This window comes from Rhyacophila brunnea, unplaced genomic scaffold (genome assembly GCF_057557595.1).
Source record: "Rhyacophila brunnea isolate RB1 unplaced genomic scaffold, BYU_Rbru_1.0 scaffold_1, whole genome shotgun sequence".
Taxonomy (NCBI): domain Eukaryota; kingdom Metazoa; phylum Arthropoda; class Insecta; order Trichoptera; family Rhyacophilidae; genus Rhyacophila; species Rhyacophila brunnea.
The window spans coordinates 34,475,455-34,499,847 of NW_028232751.1; the positions used below are offsets into that span (position 1 = coordinate 34,475,455).

The 24,393-nt window shown below is 32.9% G+C and overlaps 1 protein-coding gene across 1 annotated transcript; it reads left to right on the top strand.

The window, feature by feature from the left end:
* Positions 1 to 1,374: 1,374 nt before the first annotated feature.
* Positions 1,375 to 14,795, top strand: Cat (Catalase). The gene is made up of 2 exons (XM_085943354.1): positions 1,375 to 1,521; positions 13,020 to 14,795. Exons 1-2 carry the CDS (start codon positions 1,465 to 1,467, stop codon positions 14,487 to 14,489), a joined length of 1,527 nt encoding a protein of 508 aa, XP_085799480.1. The 5' UTR covers positions 1,375 to 1,464; the 3' UTR covers positions 14,490 to 14,795.
* The last annotated feature ends 9,598 nt before the right edge of the window (positions 14,796 to 24,393 follow it).

The window sequence follows — 24,393 nt, forward strand, 5'->3', positions numbered from 1 at the left end:
CAGATAGGGGATGGCACAAGAAGAAGATAGTAGAACTACGATATATAACAATTGTCCTGGTGCATCGAAATGTAAAAAAGACGAATAGAACTATGTATTACTGAAGTCATTAAATTTAGCCTATGCACATAAACTATTGAAATTTTCACAAGGTGAACTTTTCCATTAATCAACATCTATCAAGACTGGTACCTATCGCTTTCATGATCTGAGTCGACATACAACCTGGAAAAAGAGATTTGGGAGTTTCTCAGATGGGAAAGCAGATACTGGTAGCAGGATAATATCGGCATTGTTTTCTGGCATCAAACTTACAGATAAATTATTACAATATCTGGTGCAGGGGGTTAACTCATTTGTGATAAGGATCACATTTATAACCAAGAAAAAAGTGACACTCACATACCGTCACCGTACTGGCAGAAGTTGGTAAGTAACATATTGATAGTTCTGAGAAAACAGCAAATGAAAATTTGATCTTTTAGGATAGAGCCTCTAGCTTCAATATAATTATACAGTTTCGATATCATTATAATATCAAAATATAAATTGATTTATGCTGGTCTGATACAAATAAAGTTTGGAATAAATAGATAAACAAATGATATTCATTTTGTTGGTTTTTATTTAAACGGTTGCACTTACAAAGTTTTGCTTCTCAAAGAATGAGTGCAAGTATAAGAATAGATACTAAGATGTGAGTTATTTATGTAGATATAATATTTATGTATTAAATCATAATATATTATTGGTTTAAAAATAATTTCTTTTGAGATAATCCCAAAAAAAACTGCAAAACATTTGGAGCACCATTAATTATAATTGCATAGGGCAAATAATGCTCAGAAGTGAAGACGAATGAGAGTCCCTCAGTAATTGCTTCGGAATCCCTGATCTAGGATACCCAAAATATCTGAAGGGCCTTCAAGAAGTCTGATGAATTGACAAGAAAATAATTATTAAGCTTAGCAGAAGTAGGTATGTGGTAATGTAAGATTATTAGGGAAAGAGAATAGCAGGGCCTGAACGGTGTCATAGAAAAACCTTTTTGTTACGAAATAAATTCAGTGACTGTAATGCGCTTTTTTATTTTCTGTTTTTAAGTTTTAAAAACATCAAGTTTGCGAGAAATAAAAATTGAAAATTAAATAAATAATATTTGATAATTAATTTTCACGTTTTAAACTAATTAAGTAATTTGAGAGTATTTGATTAAATGTCACTTTAGATGGCCGTGAAATCTAAGAGCGAGTAGCTCAAAATATTAGTCTATGAGCTCAAACGTTAACTAACAATAAGTGGGGACGTGTGACGTTTCGGGTTTGTATTTTGATTCGAGTTGCTAGTTTGCTGTTCGGTATCGGAAAATTATTCAGTTTCGAGTGATTTGAGCCACGAGCCGTCTGTTAGATGCGACGCTAGTGTATCTCGGGATAACCAAATACATTTATTAACAAGTTTACAATGGCAAGCCGTGAAGCCGCTGCTGACCAACTGGTCAACTTCAAAAACAACACCAAAGTAAGTTTTTCATTACAGATAATATTTTACGTTTTTACACATGTACGTTTTGCCGGTAAGAAAATTAGGCTGTCGCTCAGCAAACAAACAACACTGTCACTGTTTTAAAAGTTACCTTTCTACCATTTCATTACGTTCGTTCTGGGAAAATGTAAAATTGAAATCTATAGATGTAGTAAACAGGGCAATAATAATTACATATAAGTATTTGCTTTTTATTTATAATTTTAACGATAAACTTTAACATGTTATTTATTCCGGGTACACTACATAAGCTAACTAATTAAAATAACACTACGTAATTAAATTTGTAGGTAGGTAGGGGCAAGTGGTGTACCTTTGAACATTTTTTATTTTTCTTCATGATTTTTTTTCTCAACAATGAAACATGATAGAAGAAAAGTGTTTTTGTATTTATGTTTATCAATCAATTGTTTATGAAGCTCATATTTTTAATTGTATAAAACATTACCCTACTCTTCAGTAACATCAATTTTCCTGAAAAGGAGTTTTTCTTCCATAGGTACAATACATGCATGTCCCTTTGGACTTAGGAGTAAAATATGTACCTGTGGACACGCTAATTAAAAACAGGTTACAGGTGGCAATAGAACGAAGAATTAATAAAAAATCAACTTGTGTTATAAACTATTAATTGTACATTGATTGGTATACCTACTTTAAAACGTAATTAAAATATTTATCAATATATCATAGGTACATATCTGAACCCGACTAGATAAATGTGTCGTGATCAAAAAATTAAGTTTTTTCAGTCGCGTCTATAAATCCTTTTTTACAGTTTACGTGTGTTATTCGCGTATTTATTGACTAATATTGCTATGGAAACTGTTAATCTGTAATAATATGTATTGTATTAAAATATCGCCAAAACATAATATTATTCCTTATATTATGTACCTACTTACTTACTTTTATTTATACTATACATTTACTACTATTTTGGCATTTTCAAGTTGATTAGTATTAAAATATTGCCATGTACCTATGTATTATGAAAATTGATTTGCAAAAATGGAATGCTTATAATGTTATAATAATTAACATCTCGTACATAGTGTAGGTGTGAAAATAGTCGTATTTCTCTCATTGGAATAAATTGCTAACAATAACAGGTGCCTGCTAAGTGATAATATAGGTACCCGGTGGATACATATTTATTTATAATACCTTGCACGCATGCATAAAAAAATGATATTCAATTTGATATTGTGAAAAGATATCATTTTTAATAATAATTCGTAATACGGATTGGAGTGTCACCTTTTGAATTTTCAATATTTCTAGTTTATGAGTTTAGGGAGTAAAAGTCTGTCGTCTGCGCACTATTTTCCGTGACGATCAACTTTCCGTAAATCAAAGGTGTGACAAGGTTCATCGGATCTTATTCAGGGCTCGAAATGAGCGGAGCGCCGTTCCTGTTCGTGTAAGGCATAAAGTCCACTAAAGCAGACTCGCGCATTTTCTATGTGAATCATCGAAAATACAACGTAATCAACGCCAGTCAATCCCAACAAAATCACAATCACAACAGTCAATCCAACGTAACCAACGCCAGCCATCAATCAGTGCCAGCGCACACTGGATTTGACGACGCATTGTGCCCGCCTGCCCCATGAGTCACCGTTTTTTGGCTTCTCAGCGATACGAATTAACGAAAATATAACGTAGTCCATTCATTGAACACGGCAAGCAAAATCACGCTCCTCGAAGCGTCGTCGATAGACGGGCGAGAAGCCATTATTTAAGAACAGTGAACTCTTTGTTTAGTTATTGCGTGTCCGATATTAATTACAAGCCCCGAGAAATTTAATAATATTTTTATTGCTTTGTTATGAGAGACGCTGATAATAATAATTATTTTGTGCTCCTTGAGCCCCTTATTACATAGGTGAAGGGTAATGCGCGGGTGGGAGGGGGCCTACTCAGTAGTGAGCGCACCGAACGCTTTTTTGGTGGGCTTTATGCCTAACCGGTAAAATTATTGCTCCGTCTCGTGGAAAAAATTATTTCACCGTCTGAGCTAGACAGGCCATATTATAATAAAAATCTAACACACATATTTTTATGAAATACACATAAAATTTGATAACTATGTAAATATCTTCAGAAAGCTGTCGAGCGCTCCGGTTCGTAAACTTTTCAATTTCGAGCGCTTAATGTATCATTATATGAGTAGTGATACAGGTATCCATAAGTAAGATTAAGTAATTAAGAAGTGGTAGAAATACTAAATTGTAAATATTATAAACTAAGACGTCATGAAGCTTATTTATAACAATACTTTTCTATTCCCTTTATTATTATACTATAATATCAAATCTCTAGTTATTAAATCCATATATTACATTGTTTATATTGTAGAAGTCACTACCAGTACTTAAAACAGAAAATTTTGAGCTAAATAATATTTAATTCGCATATTATGCCAATGGACTGCTACATTCTACAATCTACAGGCTAGCGTGCTACCAAGTCGATAACATAGGAAGCATATCAAAATTTAAACTTTTGAACATTCAAGGACTAAAAACTATGTTTCTAGGTACTCAGTGACTTTTACGTTACCTGAACGGCGACAATAATATGTTGGTCAACGATATTGATGTAAAACATGCATTTTACACTATTTTTTACAAAACTTAGTTAATTTGGGAGGTTGTTTGTTTGTTTTACATAGTTTTACAACATTGCTTTATTAGGAATTTATTAATTATTTTGTAAAAATCTATTTGTATAGATAGCTATGACAATGTCCCACTAAGTAATATAATGTATAATATATTATATACTTACATAAATTAATAATATGGTAAAAAAGACAGTTATTTTTAAGAGAATCCGTCATTGCAGAAGTCACCGCATGCCACTGAGTACTTAGCATATAGGTAATATACACTTACATATTAAGTATATAGTATATATAATTTTATTTTATGCCATTATTAAAGAGTTTACTGAAATACCAGCATGTACATGTTGAACACTTTGAATCCGTTTATCACCTAATGCCGAGTTGGGGTTATTTATTTTAAGACTTCAGACCATCTTTTAAATATTTAAATCATACAATACAACGACAGTATATAATATTAACATACATATTATTATGAACAGTGCCTGTTTTGCTATACTGAATAAAAACACTGCTCTATATTTTTGTATCACTTTTATTAAATCTTGTTGGCTTCGTGTTATCAGTGTTATTTATCACACCAACATCGGTAGATATTCTATATCCATAGTACATACTGATAAAATAAGAATAAACATCCCATATATCATGATGTTTTTCAGTCACTATCATTCATACTAGTAGGTATGCATAATACAACCTAACGCTATCAATAATTATTTATTCAAACTTTGAGAAGTACGAATATGTACCTCATTTCAGAAACAACTTCTCATTTTGCCTTTGGATAACTGTATTTTATTATATATTTAATTAAATACAGTTTTATTGTTTACGACAGTTTACGTCATTGACATGCATGTAAATGAGCAGATTAAAATTAACCATGCCGTATATCTTCGCTAACTCATTTCTAACCTTGGCCAAAACTTGACATTGGAATTCAAATTAACATTAGTGAATGAAATTAATTTATTCTAAGTGATCCCAGTTTTTTCATTTAAATAATAAGTTCCTTACGCAGATTTAAAAAGAAAATATATAACGTTTTCAATGATATAATATATATAATTATAAAAACACACATCCCACTCCCTTCTTCAAACATAATATCTTCGACTTTATCCGCCCGCTTAGTTGGAGCATATGGACACCAAGCGGCGCCTCCAAGAATTCCTGTCGCTTACAAGTCTTGCGTCGTTCCAGGTCATACTAGCATCTATAGATAATATTTAGTGGCCTCCCAGCCCATCCCACTCCCTGTGTCAAGACACAGAGCCATGTAATTCAGATCAGGTCTAATCAAAAATGTTGAAGAAAATCTTCGTATATAGATGCGTAACCTAAACATAATATGAACGTCAACAAAGACATATATAAATCTATAAAAAACGTACAAACCGAAGAGATGGAGAAGCAGTTGCTTCAGCGGTTTTGATAGGAAAATCGCAGAAGGCTCCATCTTCTATATTATGAAAAATTTCTAACAATAGTGTAGTTGTAAAACATTTTAGTGTTAATTTCATCAACCGGCAATTTAGGCAATATAAGAAAACTGAACTAAAAATCATAATATGGAAAAATTTTTCCATTTGTAAAAAAATGTACTTACTTGTATCGATGATAAATTCTCAAATCCTTATTTCTCGGTTTACTATTATTATTATTTAATATTATGTAATAACTTGAATGAATCTCGTGTACATAACTCCCTTTCATCAGTGGCGAAGACTCCATACTAGGCGATTATTTAAAGCCTACCTTCTTAAGAAAAATAGTTTTATTTTCATATTAACTATTTATATAATCACAAATAATAATATATTCAATATGCCCCAAAGACATTTATCGTTTAATTGTCATAATTTTACGATCTTTTCCCATATTTCAATAAGCACCATCTATGGCATCTCTTGAAAGTTAAAAAAAATAAAACACGCCGCGTTTCACTTCACATATTGTATAGGATTATTTTTGCGTTAATCGACGGGTTTTTCAATATGAAGTTTTTTTCTCATAATTTCAAAATGTCTGGCGTCCCGCATACAAATGTGCAAGCTGTTTCGTTAGCGCTTGCGTCGCGAGAGCGCATTTATTCAAAATAATTAATAAAAAGATAATTTAAAAAAATAATTTCTATGCCATTAAATCACATAAATATGTATTGATAAAAATAAAAAATAATTTATCTCGTGATTTTTATTTATTCATTAGTTCACTCGTTAGACAATTTAGATATCTGATATTGTACCTACCTAAGTCTGTGTTTTAAATATAGAAGTATTTTAAAATGTCTAGTTTTACGGGTCAAATTATAAATTGTTATGGAACATAATACATATACAACAACGGATATTTTCATACATGATAGGTAATATATTTTGAGCGTATGTTACGTTTATAAATGTTTAGGAAAATACATAAGTAATTCAAGCTAATTGCTTAGTTTTATGAACTAATTATAACAAACCAATTAAGCTTTTGAAATTTCTACGTTTTAGCGTACCTATTCATATTGGGTTATCTTCTTATTTCCCGCAAATATATCTGACATGCATGGTTACTACCACAGCCTACCTCTTTCAAAAAGTCACCCTTCGCCACTGCCTTTCATTATATACTCTTGGTTTGTGGGAACGATGGTAAGTTCTTATATCGTGGCGAGGGGGAGGGTACTAAACAGGTTTCTTCGACACTTGTCTTGCTTGGTCGCCGACAAATTCCGAAGCAAAAATAATAAAGTTGACTTGGTACAGAGTATAATAATATCATCGGCATGTATCAGTATTCAGTATATTGTATCAAAGGCAATTTTACTAAAACTAATTAATAATTATAATAGGTATAATATATACACGTAGAAGGGTAGACTTCTATGTTATCTAAAATAGCCGTATTAATATCTCATTATTCATTGTTATATCTAAAATTTAACATATTATATACACCCTGTTTATCAATGTGTACCTTGGAAACTACAGTAAGTTCTACATTCTTAGCTTACATACAATGATGACTGCATTAGTAAACAAACGTTATGCTAATGAGTAGATATGTATGTGAATTAGTAATTTGAAAAAGTTGGTATGTACCTATAACCAAATAATTATTCATCCCGTCTTAAATTATTTATATACTTTAGTGAAGTTAGTAGGTATTAGCAAGCACGTAGCCTAGATTGATTGAAAATTAATCAAGTTTTAGTATTCCGATGTTATTAACTAGCATAGTAGTGACGAATCGACATGAAAAAAAACTACGATGACGTGTTACGGCTTTCTCAGCGATTATTACAATAGGCGGCCACAGACGTACAGTTTTCGTAACAGGTTGAACATGGCACAGACAATAACTGTTCAATAACTGTACGTCAGTGGACACACCACAGATCAGTTTAACCACCCCATTTAAATCTGTCGAACTGTCGACAGACGTGCCCATATACGTACAGTTATTGTCTGTGGCAGAGCAAGTGTCAAAAACTATGGAGGTTAGGTTCGCGGAGATATTACACAGGGGTATTGCTTAAATTAGTTTTAGGTAGGGTATACTTGAACGATATTGATAGGTACACGAATAATTTTACTTTAAATTTATTATGGTTATAATTATTGTTTTTATTAGAAACAAATTGACATAAAATACACACATATGACGCCAAAAAATAAATCCTGATTTCGCTAGTGGATTGTGTATTTTATCGATTCACCGAAACAATATTATACACATTCGTGTAAATATAAAATATAAACTTTTCTTTTGAATAAATTATTCCCTTTAATGGACAATATTAATTAAGTAAGAAAACGGTAATATTTATAAAGGTATTGATTTTATATACAATAAATTTAAACATGCCACAAAATTATATTTACATCAATCATCAGTATAATAATTAATTACTATGATAGTATTAAAATATATACTTAAATGTTATTTAGATTTACCGACATTGTCATTCACAATTAGGTATATTTATTTATGTTGTGAACGTCTTAAATTAATAATTTGTAATATTAACTACATACAATAAATACAATTTGAATACTGAGTTATTAGTCTATATTTTCACAATAACTTAATATTTATAATGCTCTCTAAAATTTTAACGTTTATATTATATTGTATAAAATAATATGTTTACATAAATAAGTATAACTTTGTTTTACTCTCGTAAAAATAAATAAAATATAATATTTGCGATCTCCGCGTACATAATATTATTACATTTTTAATAATAAATGAATTTGTATTTTATAACAAGCGACACCAGCCGCAGTTGTATCGCGCGGTATATTCTACTTTACGTTACCAACATCTAACGTCACCCGAGAACTTTCGGCTAGTTGAAATTCCAACAGTTTTACAAAAACACGGGAGTGGGGGGTCGCTGGCAGTTTGAACCTGGCACTTCTGGCAGGTCGAAAACTGTCCGTCTATGGGCGCAGCAGATTATCTACCAAAGATAACTGTATGGCCGCTATTACGTATTAACTGGCATGTTCAACCTGTTACGAAAACTGTACGTCTGTGGCCAGCATATCGGATTAGCTTAACTTTCATAGTTACACTATTACAGCATTCTATATGATTATTATAAACGTTCTATATATTTATTTTAGCCCTAGTAAGTATTTGATATCACCATTTCTTTTCATATTGCATCTCTATTTCATATTTATTATAATATGGTGTTTACTTACTTGCATTGGATTTTCGCGACAGTAAAAGTTTAAAGAATTCTAATTTTATGCGTTGTATGCGGTGGTCGTGGGAACTTTATTTTTTTTATGAAATCAAAATTTAGTGTTCTTCGTTCATTTAAATTACTTCAATCGAATCTGTCAGTTATTGATTTACATTTTAAAACTATGACGCTAATCGAGCGCCCATATTTCGCGAACATTGATCAACAGCTGATCATAGTCAGCTGACAAAGCGTCCAGTTTGCTACTTTTAGCAACGCCCGCAGTAGGTATATTTTATCGAAGATAATTTTATAATGGTTACTTCTATGGTGCTTATTGTATCATTGTTGAATACTTTGAAACACAAAATATTGCTTGGTTTCGAGAATATATTTGAAACATAAAATCATTTAAATTATTATGAATAAATCACAATATGATTCTTTCGAAAGAGAGGTGAATGAATAGTAACTAGATATTTTTTCCGGATTTATGTTTATTTTTAGACGTTTTTTAATAAGCCTTGCCAAGTTAATAAAACATCAAAAGTTTGTGTCCGCTTTTCCTATCGTAATAATATTTAAGATATTTCGTATTTATGATTCAATTAGAAATTAAAGTAGCAAAGATGCAAAACGTCAATCCGTATGATTTTTGAGAATGGAGATTTCACTTGTTCTTTTAATTTTAGACAGTTTGCGAAATGAACAGGGCAGCTTGACGGCTTGATCGGCACTCCATCAACGCCAGTTGTTGTTGAAGTGACTTTACCATAGCACTAAATTTCATATAGGTACTCGTACCATGAGATGAGCCGTATTAAATCCTATGATATCCGGAGCTAAAGCTATTGTACAAAGCCATTCAATGTTCGATGATAGTGGATGAGGGTGGTTTTTATCGTTGTAAAAAAACTAATCTTTCCTCCGAGTTCAAAAAAATTCAATAGATTCTTACCACTAGATACGGACCCATCAAACTCTTGTATGGTAAGGCAAGTCAGGATATTCAGCTTATATTTCTAATTAAAAAAAAAACACAAAACTGACGATGGCTAGGTCTACGAGAGCAAATAAAGTTCATAGCAGTACAGATACAGCGGGTTCATAACACCTGATAGATTAAAATATTTCTTACAGAGTACCTGCTGGTGAATAACCGTAGACGAATAATCATAAGCCGTGTAATTGATTCCATTAATAAAATAGTTCTTAAATAAAAATGAATAAATCCTCCCAAAATGTTCCCATGGACACAATTTTTTGGGTGTTACAGTCTATCAGGATTACTCACCACCAGTAAGTGGTTTTCTTTTCTTGGCTAACAAATGAGCCATTCGTCAACGTACTTTAGTTATATCCCTATTTTCATTTTCGTGAAGAAACTGTGTTACGATGAATAAGCGGATTCGGGCCGTGGCCCCTCATTTGTCAACCCCTGCTTTGATACATTACGTATGGTTTTGCCAATACGCCCAACAACGATTTCTGGTGGCCATAATAGCGGATGGGAAATTTCTTTTGAAAACCACTATTGTAGAGGTCGTTAACTTTCTTTGCCACCGATGCTATCATTCTCTCAAGACGAGGATGACTGTCAGTTTTTTTGTTTCCAAATGTATATTATAAGAATCGATAATCATGTAATATGTAGGTATCACCATTATCGATTGCATCAAACAATGATAATGGCTATGTAACAGATTCTTTTCCACGATCATACAATGTTTAATCGATAATATCATCGGTCTAATTCTATTATACAATTGTGTAAAACTAAAAAAGTACATTATTTATTAATTCCTGTTATAGATTGCTAGATTGTTAAATTGAGTTTCAACTGCACAATATTCTTCCATCTTTTGGGATGACAATTTATTTTGTGATGTGAATAGCACTATTTATTATACTGTGCTGTATTTTAATTAACACGATTTCTTTTCACCAAGAAATACGGGCTAACACAATCAAAGTGGTTCCTACTCCTATATTGCCCTCTAAAAATAAAAATAACCTCATATACATTATTATGATTCGGAAATAATAACACAACCGTTTCATACATGGGCATGGTCATATGCAAACACATTGGTAAACTGATGTAATAAGAATGTTATAATTAGGGCCCGGATTTGTATGCAACAAAAACATGGTTATATGCATGCACGTATGCACTTAAAATCAATAAAATATGCACTAAAACCAAAGAAATATACAGTTAAAAATTGTCATTTTTTGTGGGAAAAATTTGTAAATACCCACTTTACCCAATATTATTGACAAAAAATCGAATAACTAGTTAATAATTTTTCAACATAATACGATATCAGAACAAAAAACACAAACAAAGAATATAATAAAGTTAATCAATTACAATTTTCAAGATAGTTTTTTCACAAGTACCTACAAATAATTGAATAATAAATGCAATGTAAACCAAACATAACTTAAAAAACAAAAACGACACACTTAACTATTCCTAAATACCATTTTCTAGAAAAAAAAATACATTATTTTTTTCAATATTCTCTGGCATTAAATTTTTCCGCATAGGTATCTGTCAGTATTTTGTTTATATGCGGAAAACTACCTCTCAACGTCCACTTGGGTAAACTTTAAATAATAGTGCCCGAGTTGACTTCACTTTTTCCACTGATAAATCCACAGCTCGGAGATGGCATTAAAAATTAATGCAAGTGCATCTAAACTATCTTTCTTCCTAACTTAGTTATATTTCGATAAAATAATTTAAAAAAACTAAAATTATACATTCAAAAGCTCTAAAATATGCATTTATTTATGAAATATGCACTAATGTCTCAAATATGCTCTAACGTCTCAAATATGCATTTATATGCACAATAAAATTTTATTTTTGGATTCTATGTCTTTCAAAACAGATTTCTGTGCAACTCGCATAGCTATGCATACACCCTAACAAAACATGCACTAGCATATAAATCCGGGCCCTAGTTATAATTCAACAAAACTAAGATTAATTTAGACAACATATAATATTATAATCTAGTTAATCTACATAATTTGATAATGATCATGTCCGGGTTATTATGTAGGTAGGTACATATACAAATAAGTTTTTTTAAATCATGAAAATTTGACTATTTTTGGTAAGCAGTATCTAGTAATATGTATTGTAAACAAAACTTCTCAACCATATTATTATTATTATATTTTTACAAAAATGTTAGTTATCGTTATAGCTAAGAGTAAGCTATAGTAAGCTATAGTAAATTTAATGTAAACACGCCACGCCATTTATTTCACATCCAACTAGTTTCTATCATTTTTACCCTTCACGGTTCTCTGCTTTTTGGCGTCATTCATTATTATAAATTATTATAATATACACTGCCATACGACGGGAGAATGATTTGTTCTAATTTTTTTTTTAATCGATATCTGTTATTTCATTATATACAGCTTTATCGATAATTGTTTATTTATGTATTGTTATTTCATAATACAGCTCTATCGATAATTGTTTATTTATGAATTGACATGTGATATTATTTTCAGTTCAGGACACAGCTGATTAATTATAATGTTTGCCACTATTCAGTGATTAGTGAATTTATTTACTTAGATATTTGTATTTTTTTTTGTTCACGGTCACGGCTTTAAAAGCTACGTTTATTTTTACAAATTCAAATAGTTACTCACTTCATTAACTTAACAAAAAATAAACAAATTAATATTAACAGGGACAGGGACATAATAATATAGACTTAAACAAAATCATTCTAATTTATTTTAATGTAATAATCTATAATATATAAGTATGATTATAATTGTTAGATATACATTTCAACACGCAAATGATGTTTCTAGTCAAAAATCAAACATTTTTTAGATGTTGTAAATTCAACACTAATCCATTAATTTATTATATAAAAAGATTAAATATTTTGTATTGTAATTTAATTACTATCAGTATAATTATCAAGTAATCAATAATGTTTTCTATATTGTTGTGCCATAAATCGTAATCATAAATCATTGATCATAAAGTGTTGATATAGTTATGTTATGTTTTATGAAATAATTTCATAATACCCTTACCTAAAGTAGGTATATAAAGTTTCTATGGATTATAATAAAATAGTAAATAATATGTTTTAATGTTGTTTGTTTCAGGGGAATGAAGGGGTATTGACGACTGCTCATGGTGCTCCCATCGGAGTAAAGACAGCCATCCAAACGGTCGGTCCTCGTGGACCAGCCTTGTTGCAGGATGTCAGCTTCATCGACGAGATGGCTCACTTCGACCGTGAAAGGATCCCGGAACGAGTGGTTCACGCGAAGGGAGCCGGCGCTTTCGGCCACTTCGAAGTGACCCACGACATCAGCAAGTACTGCGCCGCGAAAGTGTTCGACACCGTCGGTAAGAAGACCCCAATCGCCGTCCGATTTTCCACCGTCGGCGGCGAGAGCGGTTCTGCGGACACCGCTCGTGATCCCAGAGGTTTCGCCGTCAAATTCTACACCGAAGACGGTATCTGGGATTTGGTAGGAAATAACACTCCCATTTTCTTCATCAGGGATCCTACTCTCTTCCCCAGTTTCATTCACACTCAGAAACGTAACCCGGCCACACACTTGAAAGACCCAGACATGTTCTGGGACTTTATTTCTCTCCGACCTGAGACCACTCACCAAGTCATGTTCCTCTTCTCCGACCGAGGCACACCCGATGGTTACAGGCACATGAACGGTTATGGATCCCATACCTTCAAGGTCGTCAACAGCAAAGGCGTACCCCACTATGTTAAATTCCATTACAAGACTGATCAGAAGATTAAAAACCTGCCGGCTGATGTCGCTGGAGACCTCGCAGGCACCGATCCCGATTACAGCACCAGGGATCTTTACAATGCAATCGAAAATAAAAACTACCCCACCTGGACATTCTCTATCCAAGTAATGACATTCGCCCAAGCCGAAGCGCTGAAATATAATCCATTCGATCTGACCAAAGTGTGGTCTCACAAGGAATACCCTCTCATTCCAGTAGGAAGACTGACCCTCGACAGGAATCCTAAGAATTATTTCGCTGAAGTTGAACAAATTGCATTCAGCCCGTCGCACATGGTTCCTGGCATTGAGCCCTCCCCTGATAAGATGCTGCAAGGAAGGCTGTTCTCTTACGCCGACACTCATCGTCATCGTCTGGGAGCTAATTACCTGCAATTGCCTGTTAACTGCCCGTACAAAGTTGGAACCAAGAACTACCAGCGTGACGGACCACAGTGCTTCACGGACAATCAACAGGGCGCCCCCAACTATTTCCCTAATTCGTTCTGTGGCCCGGTAGAATGCCCTCGCGCTCTTCACCTGACACCCAAGCAGCCCCTCACCGGAGACGTGGAACGCATCGACACCGGATTGACCGAGGACAACTTCAGCCAAGCCGGAACTTTCTACAGACGTGTTCTGTGTGATGTTGAGAGGCAGCGTCTCATTGACAACATTGCCGGCCATCTGAGGGGAGCTGCTGGGTTCATCCAAGACAGAGCTGTCAAGAACTTCGCCAGCGCTGATGAGGAGTTTGGCAAAAGACTCCAAGCTGAACTATCCAAGTACAAACGCTACCACGCCAACCTCTAAACGACGAACGCTCCACATAGATTGATTTGCAAACGCACCAAATTGTTATTAATAGGTACTCTCAAAATTAACATTTTTATACTCTCTGGCATTGATATTACTTTAAATGCAACATTTCTTTTTATTTCGTAATATTGTTTTTCTCAAAATACAGATATACTTTAACTTAAGAATGGGTGTATGGTCAATAGGATATTAAATATTCAGGTGCTTAATAGATAGAAAATATTAATAGTTTTTGTACATTTTTTATATCCACCTCTATGACTGTACTGAATCAAGAAATAAAATAAATATGTACTGTAATTATGTTCTTTTAATTTTTGCGACGTTTGATATATTTAATTTAAAAAAAGTAAAAGCTGCTAACACAGATATTAATTTATGTTGCGAATAATTATAATATTGATGTGGAAGTTGCTGAATTTGCCATATATTTGCGTAAGAGCGATGACACTAAACTCAACATGACCCATTCGTTGGATCAATCTGTTGATTTCTAATTTGCTGTTTTTATAATACAGAATGTATTTGGCACATATTATTGTTATCATTATCACAATTTCAAGGTATAATACATTCTATTATCTAAGCAGGCTGGCGTATATCGGTCCAACTGTACGCAAGTTTGATTAAATTAATACAGCTGCTGTATACTAGGAATGGCTATTATAAATCTATGTACCTAAATGCACATTAATTATATTAATAATATATTTTGGCTATTTTTCTTGTTAGGTAAAAACTTGCTTGCGATACTATAATGTTTTATGTATGTCTGTATGTATATTTTACTAGCGAATTTTTCCATTATACGTTAGTGCCGTGTTTCCCAACTTGTAGTACCTGCGCAAAAGATTTGAAGGGTTGAACACGTTTGAACTTTTTTTTATAAATATTTACGTTATCAGTGATTCGCGCAATGTTATAATTATTAGAGTTCGCGTAATGTATGTATACTACGTCAGAATAGCCAGAAGGTATCGCCAAGAAGAACACTTTAGGGAAAACGAAATTTAAGATTTTATGAACCTAAATGTTACGGATTTATAGTTTTGGGAATTTATAGCTTTTATAATGAATACGCTCACAAGGTGAACTGCCTCAAAAACATACGATACTTACTTTAGGTACAATTTCTGTAACTTAGTATTCATTTTTGCAAAATCGGACCTGAAATGCACTAGCTCTGATGTACAGCAATTATTTTGAAAATTTATAAAGTGAAATAAGAAAAGAATATTATGTGCGAATAGATGACGTCACCACGAGAAAAAAAATCCCTTATATCTTACTCTTACTGGTTTTATTTTTTTTATCGACAGTTCAGAAGACCTAAAAATTAACTCGTAATAATTCATTGTGAAAGGTGGCTTATACCAATACAATATATTACGTCTAAAGGGGTACTAGCATTTTATAAGTTTGGGAAATACTGTGTTATTACTTAAAAAAACACACTCCCATTTTATGTTTTGCACACACACGTGCACATACATATTATTGTGTATACGTTTTATGAGGCTGACTGAATAAAATAAATATATTAACTCAATAAAAACAGAAGTTTCACACATCAACCCAGAATGCTTCAAAATGGTGCACGAAGTGTAAGTATGGTTAACTTGAAATCAATTTCTTGTATATGCAGTGGTCTATCGCACATGCGGAGGCGCCCGCTTCAGAAACCAAATAATTTTTACGTATATTAATTACATATTATATTATATTTTAACGCGTGAACATTTTTGCATGTGGCGTTATTGTACTACTTACTAGTCATTTTTACTATGTTTTCTGGTCTCAACATCTGAGTTTATCGCCATTGAGCAGCAGTAAATTAAGTATGAGCAGGATAAATTGAATTACTGGTATTATATTGTACCTGTTTTTGTTGTACTTGTTTCGCTCTCTTATTTATTTATTTAATTCTATAAGAAAACAAAACATTGTGGGCATAACAAATCTAAATTCAAGACGTACACAACATGAGCTTTACATTATGACAAATATGACCATCACAAGAGAGAAGAGAATAAGATAAAATAATAAAAATAAACACATACCTACTTAAGTACAATTTTATACAGAAAAATAAAATTTCGAATACAAAATACATAGCACATCACCGAAAATGTCTACGTATTTGAAGGTCATATCACCGCGAACCCAGTATCAGACGCAAACAGTTATGTTCTCGAACCTCAGAACACGGTTGCTCTGAGCCTTCGTAAGGTGCCATGATTCACTACCGTAAAGCAGCACCGTCAGAATGCAAGCGTCGAATAGGCAGCATTTGCTTTTAACCGACTACAGTAATAATTGAGAGTCCCAGAGACTCCGCACCAAGTTGACTGTTGCTTTAGCCGTTAGCGGTTGACCGTTCCCATTCGATCGCGAGCTCTCTTTGCAAAATTATACTTAGCCAGGGGAGGGATATATTATGGTATATAATCTCCAAAGATGTCCATACTCTTTTTTCAATATATTCTTACCAAGTGGAGCATATGGACACCACAATGTATAGGCATTCAACCACATTAATTAAAAAACGCCTTTGTAAAGCATTACTATTATAATAGGGCTATAGTCCAGAAATGAAATTTGAAAACATTAATAAAATAAACATTGAACAAACTAAGCATCTGCCCACGCATGAATGAATTGAATTGTTCAGGTCGGTCCAACAAGCTGTAGGGCCCATCGGGCCGACCGACTTGGTTGCTACTAAGACCAATTATTACGAGTATCATGTATTTAAAAAATTTGCGGCGTCCTACCGCGGGCGTGAAGATCTCTTCACATAATCTCTGCTGTCCGCCATTGGCTGTCCGTATGATTAGCTTCGTTTTCTTCATTATATATACCTTAAATTAATTTTCTTTTTCGTAATGTCCATGTGCTTTTCTCTCCCTGGCACCTTGCATTAGAGTAAATTCTTCAGTCAGAGCTCACTTTGAAAGTAGCAACCTCAGTCTTTGGTATTTTCTTCCAGGGCATTCCCAGGAAAAATTGCAATATATGTTTCACATCGCCACTGTAGGGTCCCGTGATAGGCTCGATTAAGACCGAGTGTGGTGCGGGACGGGTTTTAGTTTGGAGGGATTAACTATAATGACCGAAATCTCGAAAGTGAGTGACTTCTCTCAATCAAATAGTATTGAAATCAAAATTGAAAAAAAAAATATGCCACCATAATAAATGTCTACTATGCACATTATACTCGTATCAAAAGCGACCGTAGGTTGCAGACGTTATGACAGCCAAAACATTCGAGGTTAAAAGAGAAACATTATCAACAGATTTTTTTTTTTGTGAAAATCTATTTTAATAAGTTATTTTTCTCCCCCCCCCATATGTATTCACCCATGTTAAAAAAGACGTTAATCCACCGTATTACGTATTGCCACATGAATGACTTATAATTATATTTTTTTAAGTCTAATGTTTTCACTACACTACAGCATCACAGCTGGAAGGGAACACATACATATTATTTGGTAGGGCGTTATGCTTACAACAGCGATTTCCAAACTGGGAGGCGCGGAGTGTTGCAAAGGGAGGCGCGAAAAGTCTAGCACAAAATAATGTAGCCACAAGTTTGCAAGTGCATAGTTTATAAAACGACCTCTAGTTATAAACTATATAAAAATATCATAGTCATATAAAAGGTTGTTTCGGTTGTTCGTCCTAGTTTGGAAATCGCTGATGTAGATAGATATGTAGGTATTAGACGGGTCAACTTTGTTCACAATGCAAGACCAAACTCGCATACTAATCGAGCCGATAATAGGCGCAAAGTCCGTACGAAAGCCAATGACGTATTTTGAGACCATTTTATTTATACCTAACAACATAAACATGTCAGGCGTGAGATAACACTTAGTTAAAATGACTACTTCAGTATCAAAAAGCATTAAAATAAATAATAAAAATGACAAAAAAGAAAAAAACACTGTCTAGAGGTTATTAGGTACCATTTAAAATTGAATATACATTTATACGGTATATTGAATTGAGTAGCATTACGTTTAGAATGACGATGAAACAAACATATTGATGCTGCAAGACCTACTCAAGACAAGTATGCACATAACCTTACACGATAGTACTTACAAGATTAATTTATGTTAGCCAGAGATTGAACAGTTTGATTTTAAAATAGTGAAAATGGTTAATGTCAATTCATACATTTTTCAAGCATTATTTTAGACATTCTTAAAAATCGAATTCATCGCAAATGCAGTATGACATCGCTGAATTAAAATAATGTGCTTAGATAGGTAGGTATTTGTTATCGGTCTTATAAAATACTGGAAGTGACGAATATTTGCTAATAATGATTGATTGAAACTTCTGATCTGCGCATATATTCCATACACAAGATACTATAGACGCTATCGGCACCTATCGAGGGTAGTTTTTCATTATTTGTATCCTTATTGTAACAATTACGATAAGTTAGCCGTCTTAACAGTCAAAACTCTGTATCTCGTTCTAAAATGTATCACAGCCAAGAGAGGTGCTGTTAAAACATAGCAATTATTGTAAGTAACAAAAAGTGCTAATACTTCGATACAAAAAATGAAAAACTACCCTCGATAGCTGCCGATAGCGGCCTATAGCAGTATTGTGTATATAATAGATGCGCTGATGTTATTAAATTTATTCTTTAACAACTTTGGTTTTCAAGTTCGGGTATTAGATTTTATATTTTTTTTACGTGAGAATAGGCAGGTAATATACTGAACGTAATCCCAGAATAATAAAAATGAATCCCAGGATTCTGTTACAGTCCGGTACATATTATCAGGCCTTTTTTGTAATGTAACTCGGTGGAACGGCGTTCCGGCACCTTTTTTCATGGTATTTTTAACTTTTCAAAAGCGATTAGGCAAAACAATGTTCGCGCTTACATAGTACCTACAAGTTAATTTTCCTGAATCATCTCATATAAAAAGACATATCTGAAAAACTATCGCGTTTGATAGTATATGCATTGAATTCTATTACTATTTCTTCAAGTAAATAACGCGAATTTTCGCAAATGAATCTAATTGTTACTACAATAAGAGCTTCGTTGAAGACCAAAACAGTTTCGGGACTTTTGTTCATCAAACTCGTTGGACCACCATGGACCACTTTTCGATCCTTCAAAATGCGTTGATCGGTGGTTACTCAGTGGACGACATACGGCCATAAGCTCTATGAAAAGGAATCGAGACGATTTTCCAAGACGAAAATTGGACTGATCTTTGGAAATCACAAATGGGGGGCTGACAGGGCTCTAGCCTGGGGAATTGACCATATAAGTGAGATAAACGCACATCACAAATTTGCCCTAATCGTGAAAAAAAATCGACTACGGCGCTAATTCCCTTCAGGCGTATTAACATTTTTATATGTGGTTGTATAATTGCATGGTTTGGATAATGTTTGTTGATCCACTGAATACCCTTAATTTTACCTCGAATACCATTTGAAAAACGCAACTATTGAGCGTCACACTACCTTTAACCTAAGTGATAGGTAGGGGGCCCGCTTCATGATGTGGGGACCATGGAAATCACTATAAACTTTTATTCAAATATATGATGTTTTTCCAATTTAATTTTTTAGAACTTTAGTTGTTTATTTGTGTTTGTTTGTTTGTTTAATTTTTTATGCGCTTCATGGCATAAGAATAGTTTCGTAGGTAAGAAGTTTAGCAAGTAAGTTCCGGCACCTTTAAAAAAACCCCTGCATATTATCATTCATAATAATCGTGCTATTTTTTTAATATTGTGATATACTTACCTATTCCAAAGAGGCAACGAAACTCTGGAATATTATAATATAATAACGCTATCTCTCCATAATATTATTTATGTTGGTTGACGTTATTTCCTGCTGTCAAAGATTTCACTTTGACAATAATAATAATGTGTAGGCCTATGTATATTATTTTTTTAAGTATGCACCCTATTACGTATTGTTATTTTCAACTTCCTATGCGATAGTCGGGAATTATTATAATTTATGCCGACCTGTAATTAGAATAGGTAGTTACACCACATTTTTTTCAAAATCATCCGTGGATTTATATGCCGCCCTGCGTTTACTGCCCTTTAGCCTTCGCATTTATCCATACAAACATGAAGTGTCATCACCAAAATATTCTACACTAACAACACTAATAATATAATAATAAATTTCTGTGAAAAGGTTTCCTTGCAAAGATCTTCATATTGCATGATAATTAAGATATTCGTCATACATAGGCCATCATACATTCAAATAAGTATTTCATTGATTAGATTTACTAGTTTTTATAGCTCCAAACCTACTATATATGAGTTTGTAATTAGCTGTTTTAGATAAGAGCTAAATGCCTGAAAAGACTACCACAGATCTGTCCGTAAACAAATATTCATTTTAATATAAAACAATTGTTAACGATTATTTATTTGTATAAAATCATTTCAAATGAATTTTACAAATCACAATGTTTTTTGTATTCCGCCGCAGGCGTAGCAACGCCTGGTATTATTGTGGAATGTCGTTTTCATTAAAGCGTGCAAAACTACATTGCATTTAATATCAATGTTTTCAGGTGTCTTGCGTTAAGCTTCAAACAAATGATTGTGAATTGCATTTGTGCTGCGTCAAAAGTTTACAACCCATTGTATAATTTATTTATATGCGAACCAACATAAATAATATTCTGTAGGTAGGTTTATAAGTCTGCACTAGAGCTTATGCTTTCTCGACTTTTTTTAGATTCTCAAGATTCCTTAAGAAAAAAAAATCAGTTTGTGTACTTATATACGCGCGTTAGAAGTTATACTTCTTTGGCGTAACAAAACAAAAAAACTCATCTTTGCCATACAACGGTTATAATCGATTCAGAAGTACCCATGATGAATTAATAAAAAAATAAATTTTATTCGCGTGTTATTATGATTATATTCATTTCGGTCTCAAGGGTATTTTATCAATAATATGTACCGTCAGCAATAATATTAAGTATTGGAAGAAAAAAATCTAAAACCTGTGTTTGAAAAATTTAGCAAACCGCTATTTCGACCATCTTTGCTTAAACAGATGACTGCACAACTATTTTTGTCATATCCTATTTAATGGTTTAAATGAAACGTGATATTGACTTTTGTGATGAAACATAATAATTATTATTGTCTTCAATTATTATATACTGCTATTAAATAAATTGACATGGCATATGCCACAAATATTATCTAAAACTGTAAAAATATGTATTTTTTGTGTAAGTGTCTAAATATTGTAAATTTACAACATATTGTTTGAATTATTTACCAACTCAACATTCACAAAATTTATTTATTTATTGATATATAATTTTATTCATAAATAATACTTACATAAATATAGCCTCAAATCTTAATGAATAATCATAATAAAAGTTGCAACATTATTTGGAACACCTGAACGTCGCCGCGCAAAATAAATTATGTTGCATCGCCGGGAAAAACTTCCGTCCCACGTCCCACGCCAAATTAATGCGTTACATTTGCGCGCGTCACACGCCAAAAATACACTCTGATCTGTTTTCCCAAACGCGCTTAAAGACGACATAACTTCAATAATCAACTTTTATCATTATTTCTCATTTCGAGATAAGAAATCCTTAGTCTGCAATAAGTATGCAAAGTTGCTTATTTTATCCTTTGTGATTGCATTTTATGTAGGTAGATGTTTAGTACAATATTTAATGACTAATTAAATAACTATTCACATACAGTCTTGTGACTGCATACATGGTAATAATTAATCATAGCATTAATAAAAATATTTAATTAGTTATAAATACTACAATCAAGAATGTTGATAAAGTGTCAAAATATTTGACAAGTCATTTATTATTAGGCCATAATGATGCTGATACGTGGAATCGAAAAACAATATTAAAATTATTACGATATCAGACTTGTCTGTTATTATCATAATATTTACAATAGATAGCCAACATACAACTGGACTGCAAGCGACATTTTCTTTTTAAAGCGTAGTATTTTTTTTACCAAGTTGATTAAATCATCTACACTCCTATACATAGTTAAATAATATTCAATTGAAAATTCTGCATAACTGTTCTCAAATGATCCATTATTACTATGGCAAAAAATATATATTTATTTGTGTTTATTAATGTTTTGGGGATATAAAGAGGATAAGTCAGGCAAAAAAAAAATCAAATTACACGCTTATGACAATAATAACATTTTACATACCTACCGGGGATAGGTACACGGAATGCAAACCCAATGTTAAAATGCTTAAATTTTTCATATCTTCAAAACAGTGACATGTTTCAATAATTCTGTTTCCCATATAAATAAGATTGTGGTGATATAAAAACGGCTACTAACTAATTATTACGCCCACGATGGCCGCGCGGCTTAAGCGTCATCCTATGCTCTATAGCGTCGTGAGTCCCGGCAGTGACGTCCCGTCGGGGTAGGCAGATTGAGCGTCGCTTGGGGGCGGCAGTTATTCGAAGGGCGGCAAATCGAGGAGAATCATTCAGTATAATATAGGTATAGAAAAAAGGTACCTAAACTTAGTACCTAATAACGAAAATATCTTTCCATTTAAAAAATCAGCTCACTGGTTGGAAATAACATGACGTGTTAATTAACATAAAAGGGGTCTGTATTTTTTTTGTCGGGGTCGCGATGTCTAGTTTAATTCCGTTGCCCGTCGACATCCTACGTGACCAAAAACGACACGTGTGGATTTGCGAGTAATTACAGTCTGTCGAAACTAAAGATGAAACCCCCTCTTTACAGACCATCCCACCTACCGCTCTTGGTCCACGATTTTGGTCTGTAGCAAAGCGTCATTATATCGATTATCGATTAGAAATGCCTAAACCTTTGCGTTCTCAGGCTAAAAATATCATTACAAAATATTGCTAAGTTTTGTAAAGAAGAAAAGCGGCACGGATCGCCCTTAATTTCTCAAGACAGAACAAATTAATGTATCGCAAAAATTACATTTAAGAAGGCATTGTATTACTAACATCAAAAAATCCCCATTTTTGTGGATAAAATATTTATAAATTCAATTTTGTATGTTTTAGTGGTATATATTTTGTTAGTAATATATCCATACAACACATTTCTTCGATATTAAAATTAGAGTCGTGAAAGAATGATAAAAAATACTGTATACAAAATGGGGCGGCATTTTGGCGTTTCCTAAGAGCGGTATTTTGTCTAGGGACGTCACTGGGTCCCGGGTTCAAATCATGTGTCTGGCAAGTACAAGATATATTATTTTTCAATTTGTGTGTGAGTCAGAGTATGGACCTAATAGGTTGAGCAAGTAGCCGAAATCCATTTCTCGTATAAACTAAATATGTTAATACAAACCTCCATTCCGTGGAGGTCCATATTATGATCTTATTGGGATCAGACATGGTCGGAAAAAAACCCAATTATTTAATTATATGTCACGTGTATTCGTCTAATAATCGGCCCCCAAATTATCAATATCATGGTTCTACTTACCGTCTAAACTTTTCATAGGTAGCTACTATAATTAATTATTTCAATTGACAATTTTCAGTTGACCTGTATATTCACTTTCTTTTCTAAGGTCACGGGTCATACTCATAAATCATAAAATACAATGTCCATTTATTATTCGTATTATTACGAGCAAACATTGACTAGGAAATGCGCGAGCGAATTGTTAATGCAGATATAGTATACGCATCATAACTTTGCACTCCAGCTCTAGGATGAAAATGCTGTAATATAATCTAAAAATATATTTTTATATACATTATCTATTTATTTATTTATTACAACTTACATTAATAGAAATCTATATAGTTTGATATAATTCTATGCTAGGTAATTAGACAAAGAGGCGTATCAGT